Source organism: Colossoma macropomum, unplaced genomic scaffold (assembly GCF_904425465.1).
Source record: "Colossoma macropomum unplaced genomic scaffold, Colossoma_macropomum, whole genome shotgun sequence".
Classification (NCBI taxonomy): domain Eukaryota; kingdom Metazoa; phylum Chordata; class Actinopteri; order Characiformes; family Serrasalmidae; genus Colossoma; species Colossoma macropomum.
In genome coordinates this window covers 2,313,459-2,339,753 of record NW_023494795.1, presented here as the reverse complement: position 1 = coordinate 2,339,753, position 26,295 = coordinate 2,313,459, and the positions used below count along the sequence as shown (strand labels likewise).

At 40.0% G+C, this 26,295-nt stretch overlaps 1 protein-coding gene across 2 annotated transcripts in view; it reads right to left on the bottom strand.

Moving 5' to 3' along the window:
* Positions 1-1,553: 1,553 nt before the first annotated feature.
* itpkb (inositol-trisphosphate 3-kinase B) overlaps positions 1,554-26,295 on the bottom strand; it is a 49,533-nt gene continuing 24,791 nt past the window's right edge. For both annotated transcript variants that reach the window (XM_036581190.1, XM_036581189.1), the window contains exons 3-8: positions 16,999-17,098; positions 16,545-16,758; positions 14,143-14,347; positions 10,428-10,529; positions 8,122-8,193; positions 1,554-6,306 (exon numbers count right to left, since the gene is read on the bottom strand). In XM_036581190.1, coding sequence (XP_036437083.1) covers positions 6,094-6,306; positions 8,122-8,193; positions 10,428-10,529; positions 14,143-14,347; positions 16,545-16,758; positions 16,999-17,098 — 906 coding nt within the window. In that variant the 3' untranslated portion in view covers positions 1,554-6,093. The remainder of the gene's footprint in view (positions 6,307-8,121; positions 8,194-10,427; positions 10,530-14,142; positions 14,348-16,544; positions 16,759-16,998; positions 17,099-26,295) is intronic.

The window sequence follows — 26,295 nt, the reverse complement described above, 5'->3', positions numbered from 1 at the left end:
CGGCACCCCAGTGCCTAAATGCCACTGCTTTTCCACCCCGGACCACCTAGATTACTGTCCTGCATACGATGTCTAACTAGTGTGGCTGGTATAGTGTAGTGTGTTACACCACTGCCTTCTACACTGTAGACTGGGGTTCAGGCACCCTACACTATACCAATAAGAGTCCTTGGGCAAGACTCCTAACACTACCTTTGCCTATCTGCGTAACATGATCACACTGTAAGTCACTCTGGATAAGAGCGTCTACCAAATGCCGTAAATGTAATGCAAATTTTTAAGATTTTAAATGTACAAAGTCTTTTATTTTGGAAAATAAACTAAGACCAATATTACAACTGAAACTGAGATTTTTTTGGTCTTCAGTTTCAGAAATGAGTAACAATTCACTTTTCCGCCAGTCTTTTGGGAAATTGGGCAAGCTGGGCTTGTCTAAAAAGAACCAACTGGGTGAGCCAGTTTGCTACAGCGCCACCCTGAGGCAGAGAGTGCTGCATCACTAGTTAGTTAAGAACACCAAAGACAGAAACTCTCAGATTGTGGGTGAAGCAGATAAACAATGACTTTTCCCTGAATTTGTATTTGGGCACCTATTTTCCCAAGGAAAGCATAACGTCATAATACTTTCTATTTCAGGAACCCCTTAGAATTTGGATTGAGGCCTTTAGGGGTTGAAAAAGAGGTCCCAGATCGGGGGGGCTTTTTAATGATAATGTTTATCTTTACACACGTTTTAATCACAAAAAGCGAGCGCCGTACAGTCCTGTTTAAAATTTTAGAAACTGTCAGCATTTAGGTTAAAAAAGCTAACAAGTGATCTCAGCATATCTCCACCATTATTTATCGGTAGACATCATATTAAAATGCTTTTTAGCAAGCACAGTGACAGATGAGGTTAAGCTCATCTTAGAGCCATAAGTTAGTCATAAATATGAAATATAAATAAAAGCTGCACCATCATCCAGAGGCAGTGCACCTTTCTCAGCCACACTGTTCCATCATTTCCTAATCTAATAACTCTGAGTAATTTACTGCCAGGCTGCTCTCACTGCAGGTTCACTTATCTGGAAGCTTCTACAGTGGTTATGTTTCTCTACTCCTGTTTTACCATCTGTATATCCTCACACATCTAAAATCATGTCCATGCCCACTGACACATGCTGGGCCCTCAGTCCATTTACTGAGGAAATCAGTTCAAAGGCCTGCTGCTGTAATGTTTCCAAAAGGGGAAACTTCTTTTGTGTTTCCATTTCGGGTTTAGCCTCTTCATTTCACTGAGCATGGAGCCGCTAATTCTCTCCTAAAATACGTCTCAGGGAGCTCGTTCGTTCTTTCTTGGCTAAACTCTCCAAATATGATTAATGCCTAAAAATAGGCCGAGCAGAATGAGGAGATAAGAGCAGAGGGCTCTGCCTTATAAGACAGAGAGCGACTCATTAAAGCCGGCCGTGAAATGTGACTGACAAGATCTCCTAAGATGAGTTTGCCCCACAAATCTGTGGTCTACATTTCCTGCTGTCTGCAGCTCTGAATGAGGACAGGAGACACACATGAGCATTTGACCAATTGTTCATTTACTTCCATAAAATTGTACAGCAAAGCAGGATTGACATGGCGAACGTAGCGCTGTTTACAGCATAAGAGCAGGTTTGGAAAAAAGACCTTCAATGTCCCTTGAACTGAGAAGCTGGGAAGAGCAGTTACACAATGCAGCCATTCATATTGAGTATTAACAGTATCATGTTGTTATTGTCTTTGTTTTGACATAATCCACAAACTGAAACCAAGCCTAATGACTAATGCGAGATATTACCAAATGGCCACCTCGGGTTTCTCTCCTTGTGCAGAGCATAACTCCTCTAAAAAAAAACTGCACCTTTTTATCAAGCCAAAAATACAGTGAGCTGCTAGACTATCAAGTCGAGGAAAATGTGCAGCTAACCACAACGAAAGGTAGGAAACATGCAGCTACATTTAGTGTTCTTGTGCAAAATGTCACAGACAATAAATATGAGTATGTGTATGACACCCTTGACATCTTTCACACATGTTCACTTCACACAAACACGATTAATCGAAGTTTTTTAAGACACACCGAGCAGAAGATTGGTCGAGTCTTTTTTGTTCTACACAGTACAGCACCATTCCAGCAGGGGGCGCCCCACTCCTACACCTCAGCTACAGTAGGCACTCAGTCTGGAGCCCCAGAGACCAGATCTGGAATCAGCTATAACTTCTACTTTAGGACTTTTGGGTACATCAGCTGTGTTTTTAAAGAGGGAATCTTTCAGACATGCATGCTTTGGTCCCTCCTAACATTCACCTCGTGGTCGGTATCTTTAAAATTAAGGCTTTTTAACTCTCTCTGTGCTGCATAGATCACTGGTTCACACATTTTCAGAAACGAAAGAGAACAAGGCACGAGTGAAACAAGTGACTTTTTGTCTACCTCTGCCTTTGGTCTAAGATTTTGGGAACTGGTGAGCACAGAGGGGGGGATCTGCCCACTGTCCGCCCTTTCAGTTCCTGAATAAGAACAGGTTGCTTTTAACCTCGACTGCTAATGAGCTTAATGAGGAAAAATCCAGGTGACGTCGAATGTTTACACCGCTGGACTCTGAGGGAAAGACTGCAGGCCCCTCTCGCCCTAGTTTACATCAGCCACGGCCCATCAGCTGCTGAACTCGGCCTTCTGTCAGCGGGCCGCAGCCATTCTCGCCCACAAATTAGCTTTTATCGCCGCCTTTGGTTTTCCTTGGCTCGTGTCCGACTATTTGGCCCGGCTGAGTACGCAGGAGTGGTGGATTTGCATAGCAAATGGCCATGCAAATACCTTTTACCTCGCCTCGAAATAAGCTTCAGAAAGTCATGACTCATTTTTTTCCACACCCTGACACCTGAACGCAGCCCAGATCTCTAGAATGAAGGTCTGAGTTACTGTGTTTCCTGACTTCAATCCTGGAGGTCCCAGCAGCACCGCACAGTTTTGTGCTGTCTCTGCTCTACGGCTGATTTAAAGGGGTGCCAACAAATTCTTAATAAAATAATTCCAATAGGAACCAGACGTCTGAAGAGTTTAATGCCGCTGAAAGCTCCCTCACTGAAAGATAAAGCATGAAATGGTTAGGAATGGGCTGCCTGATGACTGAGACATTGTTTAGCTGCACTTTTTAGAAGAGTTTGGCCTAAAATATATTGCATTGTAAAGGAAAAACATGTAGGTTCCCTGTTGGTTTTAATAGTAAATAAAATGGCTATATTTGTGTTGTAGGCAACCCCTGGATCCTCTCACCACCACTGTAAAGAAATGAGTCGGTACATTTCTCTACAATGAACCATTTCATATTAAACCACTATGAATGACTTTATTACCTGAACGACTGAATTATGTCAATTTTTAAAAATTGGTGGCCTACCCCTTTAACTCAAGAACTTGAGGTTCACTAACCAGCTAGGTTAGTATAAATCAATTTTAAAAAATTCAGCATAACTAAATCGTTAAGTTGTAAACAAAGACTGAATGGTTTGATGTGAAATGCATCACTCTAGAAAAAACATAATGAGTCAGAACTTCACAGTAGCAGTGATAGGAACCAGATGTCCGAAGTGTCTAATGCATCTAAAAGCTAATTCACATAAAAATTTTGGCCTAAAACATATTGTAAAAAATCTATTCATGGCAGAAAGGCCTCCTAGCCAGGGTGTCTGAAGGCAAAATAATCCCCAACAAAAAACCTTATACTATGTAAAAAATAAGTTATTTTAGATAGTAAATTAAATGGCTGTGTGCATTGTGGACACTGTGACCCCTGGTTCCTATCACCACCACTGTAAAGAAAATCTTAAGTTACTCTACAGTGCACAATTTCATATTGTTACTCCCTGAACTACTTTGTTTATTTCTCAGTGCCTGAATTATTTCTGGAAAAAAAACTGAAAAATTGAAAGAATTCCCAAAAGTACAAAACTGTGCAATACATATAGAACTTCCTCCAAGACTAAACTCAAAAAACACAGCTTTAATCGTGTTTCCAACAAGTTATTTGGCCAGTATGTAAGGCAGGGGTGTCAAACTGTGTTCCTTCCAGGTCACAGCTCTGCAGAGTTCAGTGCTCTGCACCAACATACCTGATTCTGCTAATGAGCTAATTAGCGAGGCCTTTGTGAGTTGAATTCGGAGTGTCAGAAGAAGGAAAATGCTAATCTCTGCAGAGCTGTGGACCGAAAAGAATCCAGTTTGACACCCTTTTTTTAAGGGTTTACGTGTATTGGCGCCAGCTAAGTGGACACACTTTTGGTCAGCAGTTATTATATTTTAAGACACAGTAGAGCTGAAGACACTATATAAACACGCTGTGTGGGTTTAGTAACAGCTCAACAGTCAGAAGCTCAAAGGCACTGAGTTTGTAAGGTTAGACTGTTTCGCACTTGGTTTGAAGCTGCTTTTTGAGAGAGAGGCAGTGGGAGGTGATCCTAGCTCAGCGCTCTCGCTCTGAGACGTGTACTAATGCATTACACGTTGACCCTGAACTCGTTGTCTGGCGGAGCTGTTCAGGCTCTCACCTCTTGCCTCAGCCATTTGATTAAAGCAACGTTAATTGTAGAAACCAGGCTAGCAATGAGACCACAGTCCAAATCCTACGCACAGCTAAATGCAGCCGTCTGACTTCGCTGTCTATTGTTCTACAAAAGGCGTTCAGATTAAATGACTGTAGGCACATCATTAACACTACGATAATGGTCAGTTATTACGCCCAGGTAAGAACTACAGTATAGCAAAAATCACCAAATCATCAAATAAAATATCACTAAAATGTCCCAAATTAAACCACAACCATTTGAATAAAAACCTACATGTGGACCTCAAAGTTAAGACTAGTATGAGCGCAAATAAAGCTCAGCTAAAACAACTGTGTGCTCAATTTTGGAATGATTTCAGGAATGATGGGAGCCTCAGGCTAATAATGAGAAACCTTAATCCGATGTCCTCTTTTCTGATCCAGTACTGTATAAAAGTCAGACACTATATATTTAATTTCCAGTCAAAACAGTCATTACATTCAAGTTAATTTGATATTTCTGAGGAGATTAGGCGGAAGATAATCCCGTCTGATAAGGAGTGGAGAAGTCAAAGGAAAAAGTGAAAAAACAAGTTTTCTAAAAAGCTATTAAAAGATGATAAATACTGAAAACGCATCTCCTACCAACAGACCTGTCAGACCACTGAAACTGTAACCATCAGAGAAAAAGACAAAAAAGGAAGAATGTCTGAAAACAAAACCTGGAAGCTGTTGGTGTTCTCAGAACAACGGACCGACCACCCCAGAGTCCAGACCTCAACATCACCAAATGTGTTTGGGATTGTTTAAATTGCAAGAAGCTAAAAATGCAACCAACTTCTAAGACTGAACTTTGCAGGTGAGGGAAAATATCCATGCAGATTTCTTTCAAAACTGAAAGCAAGGAAAAAGGGAAGCAGTAATGAAGGCAAAGTGTGGACACTAAATACTGGAAAAAAAATCTTATATTTAGTTGTTGAAGCTTCTCTGTAATTTTCCTGTTTTATTTTTCTGGTGCTGAAAAATAACTTGTAGTGGTTGTTTTGACTGGAGGCTAAATAATTGAAGGGCGGTCTCTGACGTTTGCACAATACTGTACCTGAGGAAGAGGTTTGGGAACGTCTTACTCAGAAACCTGACTGGCGTCAGTGAGGAAAAGGCACGAGTGCTTTACACTATAACACTATAGCATCGTACAAACATCACATTAAAGGGTGAAAAAGAGGAATGTGACATTCAAACATGCGTCGACAAAGCACTAGCTGCAGAGAACCCATTCAGAACACCTCCTACTGTACACTCTATACACTATATGTACAGTATCTATATCTTTACATACATACATACACACACATACATCACACGTGGCTGCCGTTTCGTTTAGGGGGGAAGGTCATTGGGGTAGCTTTCTATGGTAACCCAGGCAGGTCCTGTACTGTAGTGCGGGCAATCCACCCAGGGGGAGTATAGAGAGAGAGAGAGGGGGAGAGAGAGAGAGAGAGAGAGAGAGAGATGTGGGGGTGACATTTTCTCTCTAAAGAGGCTTTGGTGCCACCATGTGGCTTATAATGTCTATGAGATGGTCCAGGCCCCAGAGGTAGCCGTCCTCGCGGTTGCCCTCCACCCATGTGGCCCGGTGGCTCAGCTTCTGGCCCTCGGGAAGCGGAGTGGTCTTTCCAAAGTCTATCATCCACACCTTCGCCTGCTCCTGTTTGTCGTGGACGAAGAGGAGAGAACTGCCAATCACCTGAACACAGAGAGGACAAAAATGACAATGACTGTAGAAACTCAGTATGTTTCTCTATAAAGGTTCCTAAATGGTTCTGCGTGGTGCCGTTCTACGAAAAATCCTTTAGATAGGTATATGGATGGATGGATGGATGGATGGATGGATGGATGGATGGATAGATACTGAAGGGAAACTGCAGTGTTACAGTAGCAAGACATATAATTGCACATAAACTTACAAATATTGGGCAAAAATAAAAATAGAAATAAAAACAGACATAAATTAGGCAGAAAAAGAAAAATAGACAGTAAACTATGAGAGGGTAGGAATAAAGTATACATTACATAGGATATACGACAGATTTGTTGTATTTACATGGCAGCAGGTACTGCGCTAAGTAATATGAGGTGGTTACAACACACTGAGTATAAACATAACTAGGAGTAGCAGCAGTGTTTACAGTCTAAGGTGCACAGTGAAAGTGTCTTTACAGTAGCAATGATGAGTTTTGATGAGTTAATGAGTTTTGAACCTTTACATTATGTGGAGGTTCTTTTAAAGAGGTTCTTCAGCCTTGCTAGAGTTCTCCTCTATTTATAAAAATTGGTTCTTTAGAGAACCAAACATGGTTCTTCTTCACTCCAAAGAATATTTTTGGCTCTTTTATTTTTAATATTAAAAGTATGTCACATTTAATGCATGTTATTCAATAATAACCTGCACAGTATTGTTATAAACTAGACATCAAAACGTAAACCGAGGGTTTATTTACATGTTTACGTATTTTGGGGACAATGAGAAAAGAAATAGCAAATGGTATTAAATAATAAACTATAATTACCTATTTATAGTATTTTCTTGTCACAAAATACAAATAGCTGTTGAATATGAGGCACTCTGGGAATTAATTTTATTAGAATTTTAAATCTGTATGATATACAGCTTTCTCAATTATTATGGAATCATCTTAAGCTGCGTTTATCATTAAAAACGTCTTAATGTTTTAACCTATAAATTTAAAACCTGTAAAATATTAGCATTATTATATACGTGTCTGCAACATAATTGGTTTTATATTATAAAAACAGTGTTTCCAAACTTTTGAACAGTATATATTTCCACAAACAACACCTAACAAACAGACGGCACACAGCTGCCCCTTTTTTTCCGCTGTAACATTAAGTGCTGCTCTCTAATCAACGTGAGCAAACAGTGGCATGTGTACAAACAGTATTAAAATGCTAATTAAATCAAGCAGGATGTATGCTGTTTGCATCAGGCTTACAAAGTGTACCCATCGTAGGTTTAACATGATGATTTGGAAGGAGGTTAACACTGATATGAAGGTCATAATTTGCAAAAACCCCCTCAGAGCTTAGAGCACTGCTGACTTGTTCTAACAGTGAGAAACTTTGCTGTTTTGTGCTGTTTTGGTCTGACTGTACATTAGTTTCACCTCTTTTGTGTATAAAATATGATCAGTTCTGTTTTACACTGATAAATCTAACGTGGTCTAATCTAAACTGATCTCTGTACAAAACTGTATTTGCTCTTATATAAAAGCCTTTCCTCACCTGAAAACTGCTAATGTAATCCAGGATAAGTGAGATAAACCTCACCTCAACGTTATTCTGCTTTTTTCCTTCAAATGTCCAACATTTATGCGCTTTGTGTACATGCATTATTGTTTAATCTATTTTCCCATCAACTGTTACAGTTCATTCTGAATGTGTGCACATTTGGCACGAGCCACACCCCCACTTTGAATGGCACATTTAAAATGGTAACTTAAAATAACCAGCTGCTCAGAGGAACAATTGCAGTGCTGTTTACCTCGTGTGTCTTGAAAAACGGGGAGATTTCCAGAGTGTCCCTGAGTTCCTTTAGTCGGGTGAGATAGGAATTCTGTTCAAACAAAAACATAACACATATGGATACAGTTAAATATGTGTGCATGTAAATATATGTAAGATACATAACGTAAGGTTTACACATATACAGTACTGTGCAAAAGTCTTCTGGACTCTGGGCATCTGAGAACATAAGGCCACTCACTGTATGGCCATTTATTTAGGCCATGAACCACTAAAAGTAGAATACAAATGAACTAATAAATAATACTTTGATTTAATGGGTGTTTTTATCTAAACCATTTTAAAATCTCTGCTCAAAAACCACAGCAATATTTGCTGAGAAACAGAAACAAGTTCTGGCGTTTATTTTAAAAAGAAAACTTCAAAGCGGCACTAAGATTTTTTTGTGTTTGTGCGCTGCTGCGAGTCGTCTTGTAAAACCTAAAATAATCGTGTAAAAGTCAGAGGCGTCGGGTCAGACTTCAATGGGAGTTTTTTAGATCACGTGATACTTCAATATGTACTAAAGTCACACGCACAGACCCAAAAAGAAGGTCCAGCTGCAATGGAACATTTCCACCAGAGGGGTCTCCAAAACCCCAAATCTGACACAGTGCAGCTTTGAGGAAATAAAATTTAGCGTGATATTTTTTGACAACAATTAAAAACATTGTTTTAAATTCGCCAAACCTTTAGCATTTTGACTGTTACCTTTGTGTTACATATTATGTGCATGTTCTAGGGCTGCAAACCAATTTTCTCCATATGAGACAATAAAGAACAAATAAAAGAATGAATGATTCATTCAACTCAAATCATACAGGATTTCACAGTCAGAATCTCTACCACACTGTGAAACCCTTAAAGATAAAACATCCTCTACACCTAAATATGGCATTTCCTGCTAATTTTACTGCACAATTTCTGTTTATTTGCCACAATGTCAAAAAAATCTCTTCTCAAAAAACATAGTATTTACAGTTACCACCCAAAACCTGCTTCAGCTAATCAGTAACTGTATGTCCGAGCAAGAAAGTTATTTTTTTATTAAAAAATTTTAAAACTTTTATTAAAACAACAAAAATGGAGATACAAGGTTTTATTCTAACAGCATTAATACGTCTGCTGTGTCCCTGGGTGAGGGGGTGCGGTTAGATTAACTTTCTGGCCGAAAGTGGGCAGCCCTGATAGAATAACCAGGTAAAGTAACTATAAACTCATCTTCTAGAAGATTAACAGAAGTCAAAGGCCTTCTGAATACATGAGAACCCAGTCAAGTCACCGACTGACAGATCTTCTTTGCACTTGTCTCTTTGATCGCTTTTGAGAAAGTTTCAGGTAAACCTGCCAGTAACTGGCACATCTGATTACATGTTCTGTTCAAATGCATCTTACACTTAAAAACTGCTGAGTAACTGGTAATAAAGTCACTGTGTGACGAATACAGTGGTGGTTTAATCATATCTATAGGTTTTCACGGCACAGTTATCAAATACATTCCCAAAGCTCCTTTGGTTAAGTATAAAACGAACTGCCTTTATTTGTCATCTCTTCAGCAAACACAGCCGGGCAGCTAAGGCAGTGAGGAAGGACAAGCATGGTGTCAGATAACCGGCCGCTGACCTGCCAAGGCCAAAATTCTTCGGAAATGTTTGTCCTAAAGATTTCAGATGCCCTGGTGTCACCATCCAACCAGGGAAACGTTTGTGTTTGTTCTGAAGATATTGTTCACACTATGAAGAACGGTTTTGTTTTTTTGATCTATGTTTCCTGTGGTCAGTCTTTACAGGAGCCTCCTGAGGAATATTATGTTACAGTACGTTTAAAAAACCTCCACATTACCCAAATGTTCTAGGAAGAACCCTGAAATTGGTGTAGAACCTTTATATTATGTGAAAATACCTTAAACCTTCACTTAAATTTCCTTTTCTTTATTGAGGCACTTGTGTCACTTTTTTTTTATAGTGTACATTCAAATGAGGGATATGAGTTAAATGTGAATGTGCAAAAAAACAAACCAAGACAGCAACCAAAACAAAACTAGACAGAACAGCTTTTTTCCACTAGCACGGACAAAATGTGATCGGAAACGAGAAGTTCTGAGCTTCTCTGCTTTATTTTAATACGTCTTTCAGCTTGGAGGAAGACACAAAGGAAACCCTGAAGCTTAACAAATGTCTCTGGGGAGTTTATACGTTTTGAGGTGTTCCCCAGGCTACTTGGCTCCCTCTCACTCGCAGGAGTTCCTCATTGGCAAAAAGCCCTAACACACAAACACGCACTCACCAGGATATTCATGTTTCCTTTGACAAAGTCATGGAAGGCCTCTGTCACCTGCTCACGACTCTTGGTCTTTTTAAAGTCTCTGTTTACTGTCCCGTCTTCCTTCTGTGGGCAGGCAAAGAAACGACAGGCATCAGACACTTCATCAAATCCAACTAGTTAACAACAACATGTGAAAGTGAACAGTTGACATTATGCAAATGAATTCATGCTCACTCAGTAGCAATATTTGTCTTTTCTGAATTTCTGTAAGAAACTGAATCATTTCTGGCCTTTATTTTAAAAATAAGTTTTAAGCGGCAAGATTTGTTTTGTTAAAAGTTCCGGAAGTCGCATTCAGGATGGAAAAACACACTAATATATAGTGTTCATGCGCTGCTGTGAGTCATCTTGTAAAACATGAAACAGTAATGTTAAAGTCAGAGGCGTCGGGTCAGATTAAGAGATTTTCAAATCACATAACATTTCAATATGTTCTAACATCACACGACTGAAAAAGAAATTCCAGCTGCAATGGAACATTTCTACCAGAGGGGTCTCCAAAACCCCAAATCTGACATAGTGCAGCTTTAAGGAAATAAAATCTAGCGTGATATTTTTTTGACAACAATTAACCATTTTTTTTCATTCACCAAACCTTTAGCATGTTTTATTGCATGTTAAAGTTGTTACATATTATGTGTGTGTTCTAGAGCTGCAAACCAATTTTCTCCATATAAGACAATAAAGAACAAATAAAACAACGAATGATTGATTCAACTCAAATCATACATGCAGAATTTCACTGTCAGAATCTTTACCACACTGTGAAACCCTTAAAGATAAAACATCCTCTACACCTAAATATGGCATTTCCTGCTAATTTTACTGCACAATTTCTGTTTATTTGCTGGGTTTAATAGACTGGAAAAATAAAACACATAAACAATGATTTAATAGAAACTTTTGGACAAGCCACATTAAAATCTGAACAAGTGTGTTCACTGTATAGGATGTGTTCACTTATTTTCACTGGTAAAACATGCAATTTGACCAACTTTTGCATATGTAGTTCTTAAAACAAAGCCAATACTTCTTAAATCTGAATCTATTTGTCATCTATAGACTGTGATCAAGTCTGTGTTTCACTGTGGGTGACTGACAGACATAATATGGCCACTGAGACATAACAACAGCTGCCTGTTCTCCAAACTCGCACTCACTTCTCAATACGCAACAGTCTCCGAGGGCAACCTCCAATACCATGACAACAGAGGGGGCGAGAAAAAGAGAGAGGAGAGAGAGAGAGAAGTCAGCCCTGGCCTTCTATGGACATTGTTGGCCTTGTGCGAGTGGAAACTCTGAAAGGAGGAGACCGCCAGCCTTTCCTATTCACACACCACATGGGGAGCTTTCCTTAATGAAGACATATTTTGGAAAATCCAGCTAGAGACCAAACATGGTCTCCCCTAATCCTCTCTTCCCTGACTTAATGTATCCACTGCAGCGCAGTTCAATTCAATTAGCCCGGGTGTTCCGAGCTGTGTTCTGTCTTTTTGACGTTTCCCCATGAGGATATATTTGGGTTTACATAGCAACCGCCGCTGTGTGCGGGCAAAGGCCACAGTCCCGGAACCAAAATCGTGTTGTGAGGGCTGCTGCCTGTCACTAACTGATGTTACGCTCAATGGAAGTGCCACCACCAGCCCCGGTGCATGACAGAAACACTCAGCAGAGCCCGTCCTCTTGAGAAACGGCAACGCTGCCCTGTCACTTCGGCCTATTAGCCCGTTATGTAATTAAGATTCATGCACAGACACGGTGATTCAATTTATGGAGGCGAAACTTCACTTTCAATTTTAGTTTGAGTCAGCTTGTGAATCATTTACAAGAAAAACTAAAAATAATGATGTTCATAAAGGGACACACGAGTGGCAGAGCCAGTTCGCTAGTACGTATATCAACGACCATTAAGTCAGCTAAAAATCCCGACCTGTTAAATTTGAACAGTTGTTACTGTCACATTATAGTGTTGGTAGTTTCTATGGCAAACAGTTAAATTTGAATTTGGAAAATGTGTAAATATTAGGCCAGAGCTTTTCATCATTCTTTTCTACTCATTCGGTTTCATTGGTTTGGTTCTCTTCACATAAATGTTCAGAAATTCTAAAGGTTTTCTTTCTAAAAAAATAACTACTAAATTGGTTCTCTTCACTTAGAGATGTTCTTCATGATAAAAAGTACTAGAGGGCTGGTTTCAGCAGTAAATGCTGGATTGTACAGTAAAGGGGGAAAAGAATGAATTTGATCCAATCCTGTGACAAATCTAGAGAAATAGAACACATTTACATTGTGTGATGTGAAGTTAGCTGTGTATTTCCTCCTGTGGAGTAGTAGAGCATATCTGAGGTGTTAGCCTATTTTAGGTGCTCATCTTAAGCGAGGTGCCTCAGTTAAGAACAACTTTTTTTCAAGGTATCTATGTCGGTAAGGCAAGTTTATTTATACAACACCTTTTAAACAAACACTGCTGTCATTCAAAGTGCTTTACAAATTAGACAATTCAGAGTCAGAAAGTACAGAGTTGTTTAAAGTAAACACAAACAGAAAAACGTAATTAAAAACAACATTAAACATAATTAAAACAATACATTTAAAAGAAAATCATTAAATGATAGATCAAATGAGATTAAATTAGGATCATTAAATAATCAATTAAAAAAATAGTTACAGAGGAAAAGGGGGCTAGAAATGCTAACAGTGTTTAAACTGAGCTGAAAGCAGCTCAGACAGGAGCGTTTTGAGCTGGTATCGTTATTGGGGACAAAAAAAGTAGCATTTACATTTATGGCATTTGGCAGACCCTCTTATCCAGAGTGACTTACAATTTGATCATTTTACACCAGCAGGTGAAGGCAGTGTTAGGAGTCTTGCCCAAGGACTCTTATAGGTATAGTGCAGTGTTTACCCAGGTGGGCATTGAACCCCAGTCTACAGTGTAGAAGGCAGCGGTGTTACCCACTACACTATACCAACCTAAGTGTTGTGTTATGTAACAATACGACATATCATACTGTGTCAAATTCCATCACAGTGTTTGGTATTAAATCGTACTGTATGGTGGTATCTTGACTAGCATGTTAGCTTGCTGGTAAAGCCTCAGGCAGGAAAAGCTCTGTCACTGTGGAGGTTTGCATATGGGAAGTAGCCAAAACAACTGGAAAAATAAGCATTTTGTGTGTTATTTGAGCTACAATGTTTTTTAATTTGTCATATTTCAATCATGATTTTAAGCATGTTTTTGAAGTGTTTCTGTCGCCTTGATTTTCTGGTTTAAACGTCTTTTTCCATGCAAAGAGATACGAGTCTGGTCTTGTATGACTGGAAATAACTACCTCAGGCAATGTTATGATGATGGTCAGACTTAGGTCTTTGCTAAAAGTTAAGGCTGGATGCATTTTACAAGCTTTGGTTGTCTAAACTGTGCTGATCGGTTCAGTGTAATGAAGTTGAGCAGTTAGCAGACTCTGTAAAGGGTGATAAACAGGTACGTTATCATTGAGCAGGTATGCTTCACGCAACAACGCCATCACAGCTGATAATGAATGAAAGTTAGTTGGATCAGTCAGTATCTCACTTGATACTCACTGGCATCTGTTTCCTGGACCTGGTTTACTGGGTTACTTTTTACTGGATTACTTAGTTTACTTTCCACATGGCTGAGATCCACTTATCTCACCTTGATGCCCTCAATGCGAAAGCCCAGCGTGGCTGTGGAGCTGATGGTCTCCCTCCACTGCATGTATCGAGGTTTTGTGACCGCTTTCTGCTCTTTTTCCTCTGCTGTCGGTGCATCTGGGTCCACCTCGGTCATCTTCAGGTACATATCGCCCCTCAGGCTTGGCTTCTTCCTGGCTTTTGTCAACTCTTCTTCCAGATACGTCCTGCAGCAACAAGAAGAGACAATACATGTATTTCTCATAGCTAGTATTGTATTTCAAACCACTATTTTTAATAAAGCAAATATCTAAGCATATCTTAGTATTTAATTTTGTCTGGGTCTTCGTACAACATGGGAAGAAGCACAATGATGATTCCAAAGTTCTAAAGGGGACATCTTCACCTCTGACACCAACCTGAGTAGCTCTGTTGAGACCCCAATTTCATGAGGATTTGTGTTCCTAGATTTTCGTTCTTCTTTAAACGAAAACCTTTTCACTAGCCTGGATCAAATACGGCTTTCTTTGGCGAAAGCGCGGAGCCTAAAAATGTGTTGAAATGGACAGCAAGAATCCTTAAGCACTGCATGGTTTTGTTTGGAACAGGCCTGCATACATTCTGTTAATATCCTGACCATCTGGCTATCTCTGTACTCATCCAGAGTCAGGGCTGTGTTCCAGTCAGGCTTACGTGAGCAAACAGAAGACTACTGGGAACCGCAGAAGCAAGAGAGAATGATTAGAGTCTCACGGTGTGTCGAAGACCACGCTTCACTAACCGAAAAGCAAGTGCACCAAACTGTTAGCAGAGAAGAGGATAAGAGCAAAATTTGACTCAATGTCAAAAGTGATAATGAAACCTGGGAAGCTGTCAAGCTGAAATTTGCATTCATTACTTCCTTAAGTATGTAGGCTTGCATGTGGTGATAAAATATGCCTGAGGCAGCACAACCAACCAAGAACAAAGAGCTGTCTCAGCAGTGACGTGATCATTCTGACATGTGGTTTACCTCCGTCCTTCACTCCTTCATTTGAATAGGCTTGATTTTGCTATTGTCTGAATATACCACCTCCTCTCTCCCTCCCTCTCTCTCTCTCTCTCTCTCTCTCTCTCTCTCTCTCAGAGAGTTGTTCCCAGAGACAGGCATGAGGCATGAAGAGATTTGCACTCACTCCTCCTGTTGCTTCCAGGAGTTACAGGCTCTTTCAAACAGGGAGGATAACATCAACTAGAACAAAAATGAAGCTAGTGCCAACAAGGCTTAGCTTGAGGACCATACATGCAGAATAGCTAGCTTGCCCAGTGATGCCCAACCTTATTCCTGAAAATACTTTCATTCTCACTCTACCACACCTGATCCAGCCAATCAAGATCTTCAAGAGCATCGAAATAATGAGACTAGGTGTGTTAGATAACAGCTGAAGCTCTAGAGGGAACAGATTTTAAGGGGGAGCTCCAAGCTTTAGGAACCTTGAGCTGGAGAGCTATGAAACAAGAACTCCACATCCTCCACTTCTGCACATTTTCAAGCATTATGTTTTTGTTCTAGTTGTGCTAAAGGATGAGGAACTTGGACAGGACGATACTCAAGAATGGTATAAAACAATCTGATAATCTGGGGCCACGTTCACAAAAATGTTCCACAGAAAAAACTAATTTTAAGAATCTTAAGACAAACACTAAGAATGTGCCTCGATCACCAACCGTTCTTAAGAAGAAATTTCTTCTTAAAACCCACTTATTATTAAGATATTGGTGAATGAGGCCCAGTGTTCTTCAATGCAATTCTCATAAACACCTAAGACATTCTTAAAAATGTTCTTAAGTCCTCATTACTTGCTTAAGAAAATCTTAACTGTTTTTGTATGTATGCTGTATGTTATTCTTCATGTAGACTATCAATCTCATGTTGCATTTTACAGAACACCAGAAATCACAGAAGTAATAGCCAACAGAATAAAAATTCTTCTTAATTCACTGTAACACACATTTTGTGAATCCTATTTGAAGTTAGTTTAAGAGTTAACCACTGTCCGTTCCTACAGTCTACGATGTGTGAGACTGTCGTAACGTTAAGAAGATATTTAAGAGCATATTTTTCAAAGAATATCATGTTCTTATAATTGTTAAGAGGAAATTAAGAAAATGCGTAATAAGTGTTTTGAAGAAAAATATAAGAATAATTAAAGAATGTGGAATGTTGCTTGATGTATTGGCATGAATTGGCAATGAATTATGCATATGTCATTTTGAATTTATGTGATTTTCCTAAAATCTAATAACAGCTTTCATCTGTAGTATGTTGTTTACATGACCGCTTAATAATCTGGTAACTGACAAAAACATCTAATTATTAGTCTGCATGTAAACACACTAAAGAGACCACAGAAATGTCCTCTTGTGCATCTCCATGAAACTGACCTCACACCCATCTTGCAGTCCATGACACAGGGCATGTCAAACTCGGCCAGCAGGTCGTCCATCTGGTTGTACTTCTCTCCATCCTTCTCCACATCACCGTGGTACGCTGGTACATACGGCCTGAGAACATCCTTCATCAGCCAGTCCAAACAGCGCTGTTCACACTCACAGTGCTTTTTCAGGATGCGGCCGTTGGCTCCTGCCTTGAAACTGCCTGTGAGACCCAATGCATTGCAGTTAGGACACACAAACTGACTGATTTCCAAAAAACTGTTTAATTCTGAGAAGCAATGCAATTTGCCTTCAAGTTATACAAGTTATGCAAACACAAATGCTGCTGTAAGTGAAAGCCAACTTAAAAAAATATCAATCAAAATGGAAAATCTCGAGGAAATTGGCTGTTCTGTAAAATGTTTTGTAACAATAATAGCCTAAGGCCATTGGCAAGACCTACCTGCATGGCCTGCCAGCTGGATCCATGGGTATTTTTTCTTGAAGGACATCACAAAAGGGGACCAGTGCACCATGTTCTTGATCTTCTTCCATGATTTGTGCTGTTCAGTGAAACAGAGAGAGAGAGATTTCCAAATGAAAAATACAGGCTGAGGGAAGATTGAGGGTAAATAAGGATTTGGCAGTAAAGAGGGTCTGGATAAATAATTTCTTATGTAAATAATTACTTATGCAAGTTGGGTGGTTTCTTTGGAGTTTTAGTGGGAGGAGGTCATTTTCCTATATTAGAATACACCAAGACCAGAAGTGCTTACTCAAGGCCACACTAAAAAAACCTAGACACATTTTGCATGCATTTGACTGTCATTTATGCTCTGTCTCAGCCACTCCTCATCAGCTTGACAAGTGCAGTGAGACAAACAAAATGCCAAAGGCCCTAACTACACCAGTCAGGCATAACATTGTGACCACCTCCTTGTTTCTGCGCTCATTGTCCATTTTATCAGCTCCACTTACTATATAGGTGCACTTTGTAGTTCTACAGTTACAGACTGTAGTCCATCTGTTTCTCTGATACTTTGTTAGCCCCCTTTTACCCTGTTCTTCAGTGGTCAGGACCCCCATGGACCCTCACACCTCAGTGTCACTGCTGGACTCAGAACAGTCCACCAACCAAATATATATTCAGCCAACAGCGTCCTGTGACCACTGATGAAGGACTAGAGGATGACCAACACAGACTGTGCAGCAGCAGATGAGCTATCGTCTCTGACTTTACATCTACAAGGTGGACCAACAAGGTAGGAGTGTCTAATACAGTGGACAGTGAGCGGACACAGTGTTTAAAAACTCTGTCTGATCCACTCGTACCAGCGCAACACACACTAACACACCACCACCACGTCAGTGTTACAGCAGTGCTGAGAATGATCCACCACCCAAATAGTACCTGCTCTGTGAGGGTCCATGGGGGTCCTGACCACTGAAGAACAGGGTAAAAGGGGGCTAACAAAGTATCAGAGAAACAGATGGACTACAGTCTGTAACTGTAGAACTACAAAGTGCACCTATATAGTAAGTGGAGCTGATAAAATGGACAATGAGTGTAGAAACAAGGAGGTGGTCAGAATGTCATGCCTGATTGGTGTAAGTGCCATAACTCTGAGATGTGCCATTCACTACATACAGTACACACTACAGTAGAATCAATAAAACCAGTACGCCAGTATTCTATATTTGTACTGCTCTTTGCAGCATACTGAGCACAGAGTCACGCAGAATCCCCTCCAGATGGCGGAGAAAAGAATGAGAAAATGGGCAAACAAGTGAGCACATGAGCACTCATTAGCTAACAGCTTTGGGTTCATCACAATGCCGCTCGTTCGCCAGTACCGGCTATGCACACAGAATTTGGCTGCAGTCTGTCGCTGAACAAAACATCAGGGTACACACAGGTGCAGGAACAGATGTTAACACACTCCGCCTGATGCGGTCAAGACTGAGACTTGTTAGGACACCTAATTACAGGGAGGCTTCTACAAGTACACAACCGGCCTGTTTTACATGCTGAGCCTTGTTTATCCGCCTCTATGTTACGGGTGGCACTGTGTGCCATGCTTCCCAAGTTATTGTCATGTGAAGTGAATCATAATTACACAAAACACAGCCTTACTGTTCTCGCCCATTTAGACACGCCAACAAACGAGCGCTGTTCTCAGTCGAACCTGAACTGCTTGGTTACGCTGTGTTATTCCGATTCACTTCACATCCTTGACAGATCTCTCTTAAACTTTCCATGCTGGCATGGCCGCCACATTCTTTGCTGCAGTCTCTGAGACAGATGGAGGGGGGTTTCCCTTAGTGACTGGGGAAACCACACTGCCTGGTGCCAGCTCTCTTGGGGTTGATCTCCCTAGCGCTGCGTACACTGTGGCCACAAATATCCGCTTATGCTTCCAAAAGAGCCTGGACTGACCAGTAGAGGCGAATTAAGCAACACATTCAAGAAGAAATTCAATTCAGTTCCCCTCTGTCATTATATCAGTACGGCATAATGAAAAGCTTTCTCACGGTTGGTGTGATATTCATCGTAAACACAACAGCGCAAAGACGGAAATAATAATAATTCTAACAAAGGAAACGTATAGTAAACCTGCAGGTGCTAAACTGTACTGTGTATTGTGAGTTTCATGCTTATAGAGACTGAAAATGGCTTAATAACAGCCCATGAATTAGCATTATAGTGGGTATTATTACTGCACCTTCAGTCCTGGCGTTACTATTGTGGTAACAGAGTCTTACTGCATGTTATAATGCTGTAAATATTAGAGATACAGGCCAAACAAAGCTGGACCTGTGTTTATTAGTAGTGTCAAATTTCACACATTAAATTACTAATTGCTGGTAATGCATTTTATTAGTTTGACCCTTCAAAGCAACCATAGTTTCAGTTTAAAGCTCAGCTGTTCATGCACTGTTGCTACGACTCCAGGACTGAGGCTGTCTCGTTCAAATACAGCTTTAAAACAGTTTAGCTGAAGCCTCTTTTAGTCAAAGTTATTTCCAGCTATTTCCAAGTACATTGAGTCCTTTATTTGTATCATTTACTGTATATTTTAGAAGAAAACAAGTACTTACAAGCATTACTTTATCATTTATAGGCCAAACATTCGGTCGATGTCGCCAATGTCAGTAATATCAGTAACGTTGGCAGTGGATGACGTCTTCCCTGGATGACCAATGGATAAATCAACAGACTAACAAAAGCAACATTAAAGTGGAAAATTACAGTTCACCTATCAGGTATTAGAGTGAGAGGACTACAGTGGTGGAGGAGGTGGAAGCCCTGACTGTATATATGGTATATATGACTTATACATTCACTGGTTGGAACAAGCTGCCGCTGTTGCTCTTGATGAAGCTGGAAACTGTGTTTGCGTTGTTTAATGTACCGTTCAAATTGATTTATTGAAGGAATTATTTATAATTATACTCTAACGAAGCTCCTTTTCCACTCATATAGCCATGGCAAGCTGCACTGCTTGTTAAATGAAAAAAACAGGTCAAAGGGGTCAAATTAGAGCAAATACAAATGCAATTAATCTTGATTCATTATTTTCATTTATTACAGATCCAGTGTTTATCATTTACATGAAAGAAGAAAAAGTAATTAAAGCTTGAGTTTTTTTTAAAGAAAAAATATCATTATTAGCCTGTACTTAGTGTTTAGTGCCATTAAATAATTTAATAAAGAGCATAATCAAAACATGACTAAAGAGCTGATACAATCATGTCGTATTTCATAGGGGTATAAAAACGTCTCACAGACTTTAACAAGCCAACTCTTTTATAACAGAACAAAAAAGCTGATCTGAATGGAGAAACTAAGGTTCCCAGAAGTCATTTACAGTCATCTCAATCATCCCGAGAGTTCTGCTGTTCTGCTGTTCTGAGCCAAAAGAGAGAAGAGGACCATCCTTACACATGACACATTACTGCTGTCTGACCTCTCTGATTGTGTATGCTGTTGCCTGGAAGCCAGCCAGAGCTTTCTCTGTTCCTTTGCACGCTGCCTACACACCCCCTCAAGTAAATTCACCCCAGCAGGGCACGTAGTGGAAACTCAGAGGCCCCGGGGGTCAGCCGTGCTGCTTGGGGAAAGCCAGAATTTGGACATCAAAAATAAACCCCCACGTTCGTACTAGCAAAGGGTGCAAGGTTTTCCCTGCTGGCCCTGGTGCAAAAAAGCCCCACAGAAGAAAGAACAAAAGTCGCTCACAAGCTGAACAGTCATTTTTAAGAACCCCTCTATGTGGACTGGATTCCATGATCAGTGAAAAGCCTCTACATGAACTGCATTCATATTAAATTTACACAAGCTGGGTAAAATATTCCTAGAAAGCAGACAGGCATCTATTTACCAACTGATTAAACACAACCGACTTTATTTCCGAGGTTTATTAGTTAAGTCCAGGCGCTGATTAAAAAAAAAAATAGATCAGGAAAAGGGAGAGTGATACAATCTTTACAACACGATGAAATATGACACAGTTCCTGGATCATCTCAAAGCATCTGATCTAAAGCAGAGCCCATCTGGATGTGGCGGCTGGAGCTTAAAGTGCTTTAAAAACATGAGTGGTGATGGACAGAAAGTGTTCGGCACACCACGGGACACTTTCTCTCAATTCAACACAAATCAAGGCTTGCGGAAAAAAAAACAACCAGATCTATGAGGACATTCTATTCATTGGGCAGCCTGTGGGAAAACAAATAAAGTGGTACAGCTCAGTTTCAGGAAATGATAGGAGATGTAGGCCGCCCACAGTCACGTCCAGATGACAAACTTTACATTGGGTAAAGAAATATCTATAAGTCTGTCAAATGGCGGTGCGTCCAAGGATGAAGCTGAGGGTTTACACTGAAAATACTGAGACTAGTAGTGAATCAAATACACTAAAACATACGTGTAATGCAGATGGGCTACAACAGCTATACAATCTATTGGAGCTACACCATTACATACTATTGAACACCAAAGGTCACAAAGCTCCAGACCTCCTGCCTTTTGACCTCCAGCCTCATCAGCAGGTTGTGCAACAGCGTGGATACATCATTTTCCATTTTTCAAACTGTGTTCAAAATATTGTCAGAGTACCGAATTGCATGGCTGAATGCTTACTTTTAAAATTGGCTATCAGACATGGCAATCAGTCATCAGGTTTTTGTTTCTGATAATTACAATATGTTTGCCAATATTTAAAGCCAATATTTTGAATAATTAAGATATTATGTAATCATACACCACCGGCTAATAGTAACCCATAAATTGCTTAAAATGTTATTACCTAAACACGATAGTGTTTTGTCTGTATTCAGAGAATCAGAGATCCAACATGCTGCCATTCCCACCCACTGAACTAACACTAACGTATCTGATCCAGCCAATCAAGCACTTCTGAAGAAGTTCACTAGCTTGTGTAGGTGTGAGAGACTAGAACTAGTCTCCACAGGAAGGTAGATCTCCAGGACCAAGGTTGGTGACCACTAATCTACAGCAACCTACGTTGACACTTAACATAAACTATGTGTATGAATCACCAAACATGTGCTGTGTACAAACACAGTTGACTGGCTCAGACGATGCGACAAGCTTTATTTAAAGCACAGTAATATCATGTTGTTGTTTGTTAGGTTTTGTTGTTTTGACTACTATGGTATGTCACAAAAAGGAAAAAGAAGCAAACAGAGGCCCCAAAGTAGTTGCAGATGTCCTAAAACTAGTTGCCACGGGCAACGGTCATGATCATAACATGTTATTTGGCCATTAATCACCATATAAATAACTGATTCACAAATGAATTCACTGCATGTTCATTTGTTCGTGTACAAGCCCGTACTGGCTGCCTTCCTGGCTTTTTAGGAGCTTTCTACTGATGACAGACACAGCCCAGGTCAAATAAACATTACTCACCGCCTCCCAGTGTTACAGCACCAGAAGTTACAACATCGTTATGTAAGACCAATGATGTGCCAATAAATGCAATTTCTGCTTTCTTTTATTTACATGCATTTGCCACAACTCGACTGATACAAACGCACCCAGTTTATACTCCATTGACCTAAAATTATGACTGTGAAAGCTAACAGCTGTGGAAAACAACTGCAGTCAGCTTAAATAATAGTAATCAGCTAAACTAATTGCCATCGGGCGATTATGTAATAATTCTGACAGGCCTAGCAATTATTAAACAATTACTAAAACTCTGTTATTTACGTTACCGGCATTTGGCAGACGCTCTTATCCAGAGCATCTTATAATTTGATCATCTTTTTTTTTTTTTTTTACACAGCTGGGCAAAGGTAGTGTTAGGAGTCTTGCCCAAGGACTCTTATTGGTATAGTGTAGGGTGCCTGAACCCCAGTCTACAGTGTAGAAGGCAGAGGTGTAACACACTACACTATACCAACCATGCTGTCTTGTGACTAGTCAGCCACATGTAGCCTATTTGCTACACTCAAAACAACTCAGCACAGGTTCAGCAGTCCTGAATCGGTCATCACTGTCTAGTTCAGATAAGCAACACAGCAAACACAAGGCAGCCTAACTCCTCATTTAAATTGAAACGCCACTGCTTTTACCTGAAGCTCTCTGGTGATCAGGATGATGGATGTGGCGAGAAAACTTAATGCAGGAAGAAGGAGACTCCAAACATGTGAGGCCAACGCTGACATGGTGTCAACAGTGGGGTGCCACTCCAGTGTGTTGCAAACAAGAGTGGTATCGGCCAGGGCTTGAGGGAAAGGAAGGGTTGGGCAAAGGGTGTCTCTCATTTGTTTCTTTGTACAAATGTATTTGTATTTAAAAAATCAGGCCATGCAAATGTTCCCCGGTGGCACGCACTTGGTCTAGGACCATATGGAAACCTATTTGGATGCTGAATGGAGCAATAAGCCATGCAAATCTGAGGGTTCTCCGAATTCAACGTGAGGGCAGATGGGAAAAGAGCTCAATATTACACTGATTATACTCATACATTACTGCCTTCATGTATGACCACCACTGCCAAGCAGACCAAAGAATTGTCCACAAACAGGTCAAGAGATTCGAGTCAGCTGTGCTTGATATGGATACATCATTTTCCATTCCACATGTGTTCAAAATATTGTCAGAATACTGAGTTGCAGGCCCCAGTGTTTACTTTTAAAAGTGGTTTCCAGGATTGGCAAACAGGCATCGGGTTCTGGTCACCAATGATTACAGTATGGTTGCTAATATTTAAAGCCAATATCTGGAATAGTAAGGTATGATGTAATTACACCACCGGCTAATAATAACCCGTACTTCGTTTAAAAAATTATTGCCTAAATAGAATATTATTTTTAGCTTGTTTTCACTGTTACGGGTACTTTACAGCAGTGGCCACCAACACTTATCTTGGAGATCTAACATGCTGCCATTCCAGCCCACTTAACCAACGCTAATGCATCTGGCAATCAAGCACTTCTGGAGAAGTTCATTAGCTGTGGTAGACTGGAAGATTTCCTGGCAGGTCTCCAGGATCAGGGTTAGTGACCACTGATCTACAGCATTTCAACCTCCCTCCTTTAACTGACACTAATGCTTCTGATTCAGCCAATCAAGGACTTCTGGAGAAGTTCATTACCTGGGGTTTTTGTGGCAGATGGTGGCTGGAACTACACTCCACAGGAAGGTAGATCTCCAGAACCAGGCTTAGTGACCACTGATCTACAGTATTTTGCAATCAAAGTGTAGCATGAAGCTTAACATGAAGGGACCTGCACATATGACCACAGCAAAATGTGCTGCATGCAAATGCGACATCAGGAGATTTGAGTCTTTTAAGTTTGACAAATGTGACCAGGCTGCTTTTTTCTTGGCCGAGTCCATTTCGCAGCTACGCTTCCGCGCTGTGTTAGACAATGTGGACAGGCGATAGGAGAAGTTTAAATAAGAGAAGGCGAGATTCACTGTTATTTTCAAACCGAGGTGAGGTCATCTCCTTGCTTTGACGTCACTGAGCTAATTTGTGCGACAGCCAGTTTTCCTTTTCCCGTGTCAGACCGATGATGAATTGACCTTTTTTTTGCCCTAAAACTGCAGGTGACAGATGACTGGACATTGTCCTCCTTTTTGAATAACAAAAACAGGCTGCAATTTTATTTTTTTAATTTTTTTATAGATTCCAAACAGTGAAATTTAAACACTTTTGTTTAAATTTTGAATCTGCCTCAATAATGGAGTTCAGACACTGAGCAGGTAAACATATTAACCGCAGTCTTTGGCTTCATATCTGAATAATTCTGAACGGAAATCACAGACGAAACAATAGATAATTTGCTGAGGTCTTATGCAAAACATACATTTACTGTTGTTTACTTTGGCCTCTATAAACAGAGGAACTAGTTTACAGATTCAGGCTAGTTTACAATTGTAAAAGATCCCTTATTTGCATGCAGGATTGTAATTTGCATGATTGTAGTTGCATGAATGCAGCGCTTAGCACTGAGGAAAACATACCCAGGCTCAGCCTATTGTACTTTCAAATACCTGAAAACAAAAACTGAAAAAAGCTCCCAACAGTAAATGGTTCGTATGACCTATTTACAACTTTTTCGGTCAAGTTAACATTTAATCACATAAAATACAAGGAATGTTGTATATTCATTTGTTCAATATAAATAAATTATTGATGTTATACAGGCTTCTTAGTCATTTTAGTCATACACCACTGCCTGGAACCACCTCTCATATTAATAACTCCCTTCTGTAGGAAGAAAACCTTTTTTCCATTTCCATTTTTGTTGTTTTTCAGTTCTTGACATAATTTGAAAATGCCTGTTGCCCTTTACAGTGTGTGTAAATTTCATGATGAATGGACCAAAAGAAACGGCCCAAAATGACTTGAAAAAAAATCTGGTTCTATTGACTTACATTAAAAGTAAAGTAGGTTTTTTCCTTCTACTGTAAAGTTACCATTTTGGAGATACGAGGTTTTGTTCCAACAACAGCGAACTGCTGTTATTTTATGCAATGGTAACTTATACAGTGTAGATTGAAATATAATACACTAAGAAGGTTTATCAGAAGGTATTTTACAATGTTTTATTCAATATTTCAAAAGCTGGTAACCCTAAGAGGTTATTAAATGATAAACAAAATATGCTGTAATCATCTGACATTGGATCACCACATTTTAAATGTGAGATCTTCTGGATGTTAATTTTACTATAACTTTATTCAGTCTTATACAGCTTTCTCAGTCATTACAGAACCATCTACAGTTCTGTTCATCAGCTAAAATTTCTTCATTTTAACAGCTTCCTACTAATTAGCCTGTAAAGGTGTAGAGAAGCAGTATAATCATAATCATTTTAAACGTGTATCTGCAACAGACTGGTTGTATATTTTTGAAAAACTGATGAATGTTGGTGTGTGCAAGTAGTGTTGGGTCAAAAGGAGAAGCAAAGGTGAGCAACCTCCCCTCTGCTGATATGAGCAAGCATCGTCTCGAAACCACAAAAGTTTCCGACGCCTGTGTGCGTGCTGGGAGACACTCGAGTGATTAGAGTTTTCTTGCGGCACCAATAAGCCTGTTCATCTTGCTGGGGCGCACAGACAATTCAAACCTGCTTTTAATCTCTTTTCAACAATCTATTCCTGATTCCTTGCGAGAAACCGGCCATAACGTCAGTCTCCTGGTCACTTCTCAGAATGGAGAAGTATGCCGGAAAGTACGCTCAACAATAAATAAAAACATACGTAATGCGTTTGAGCTG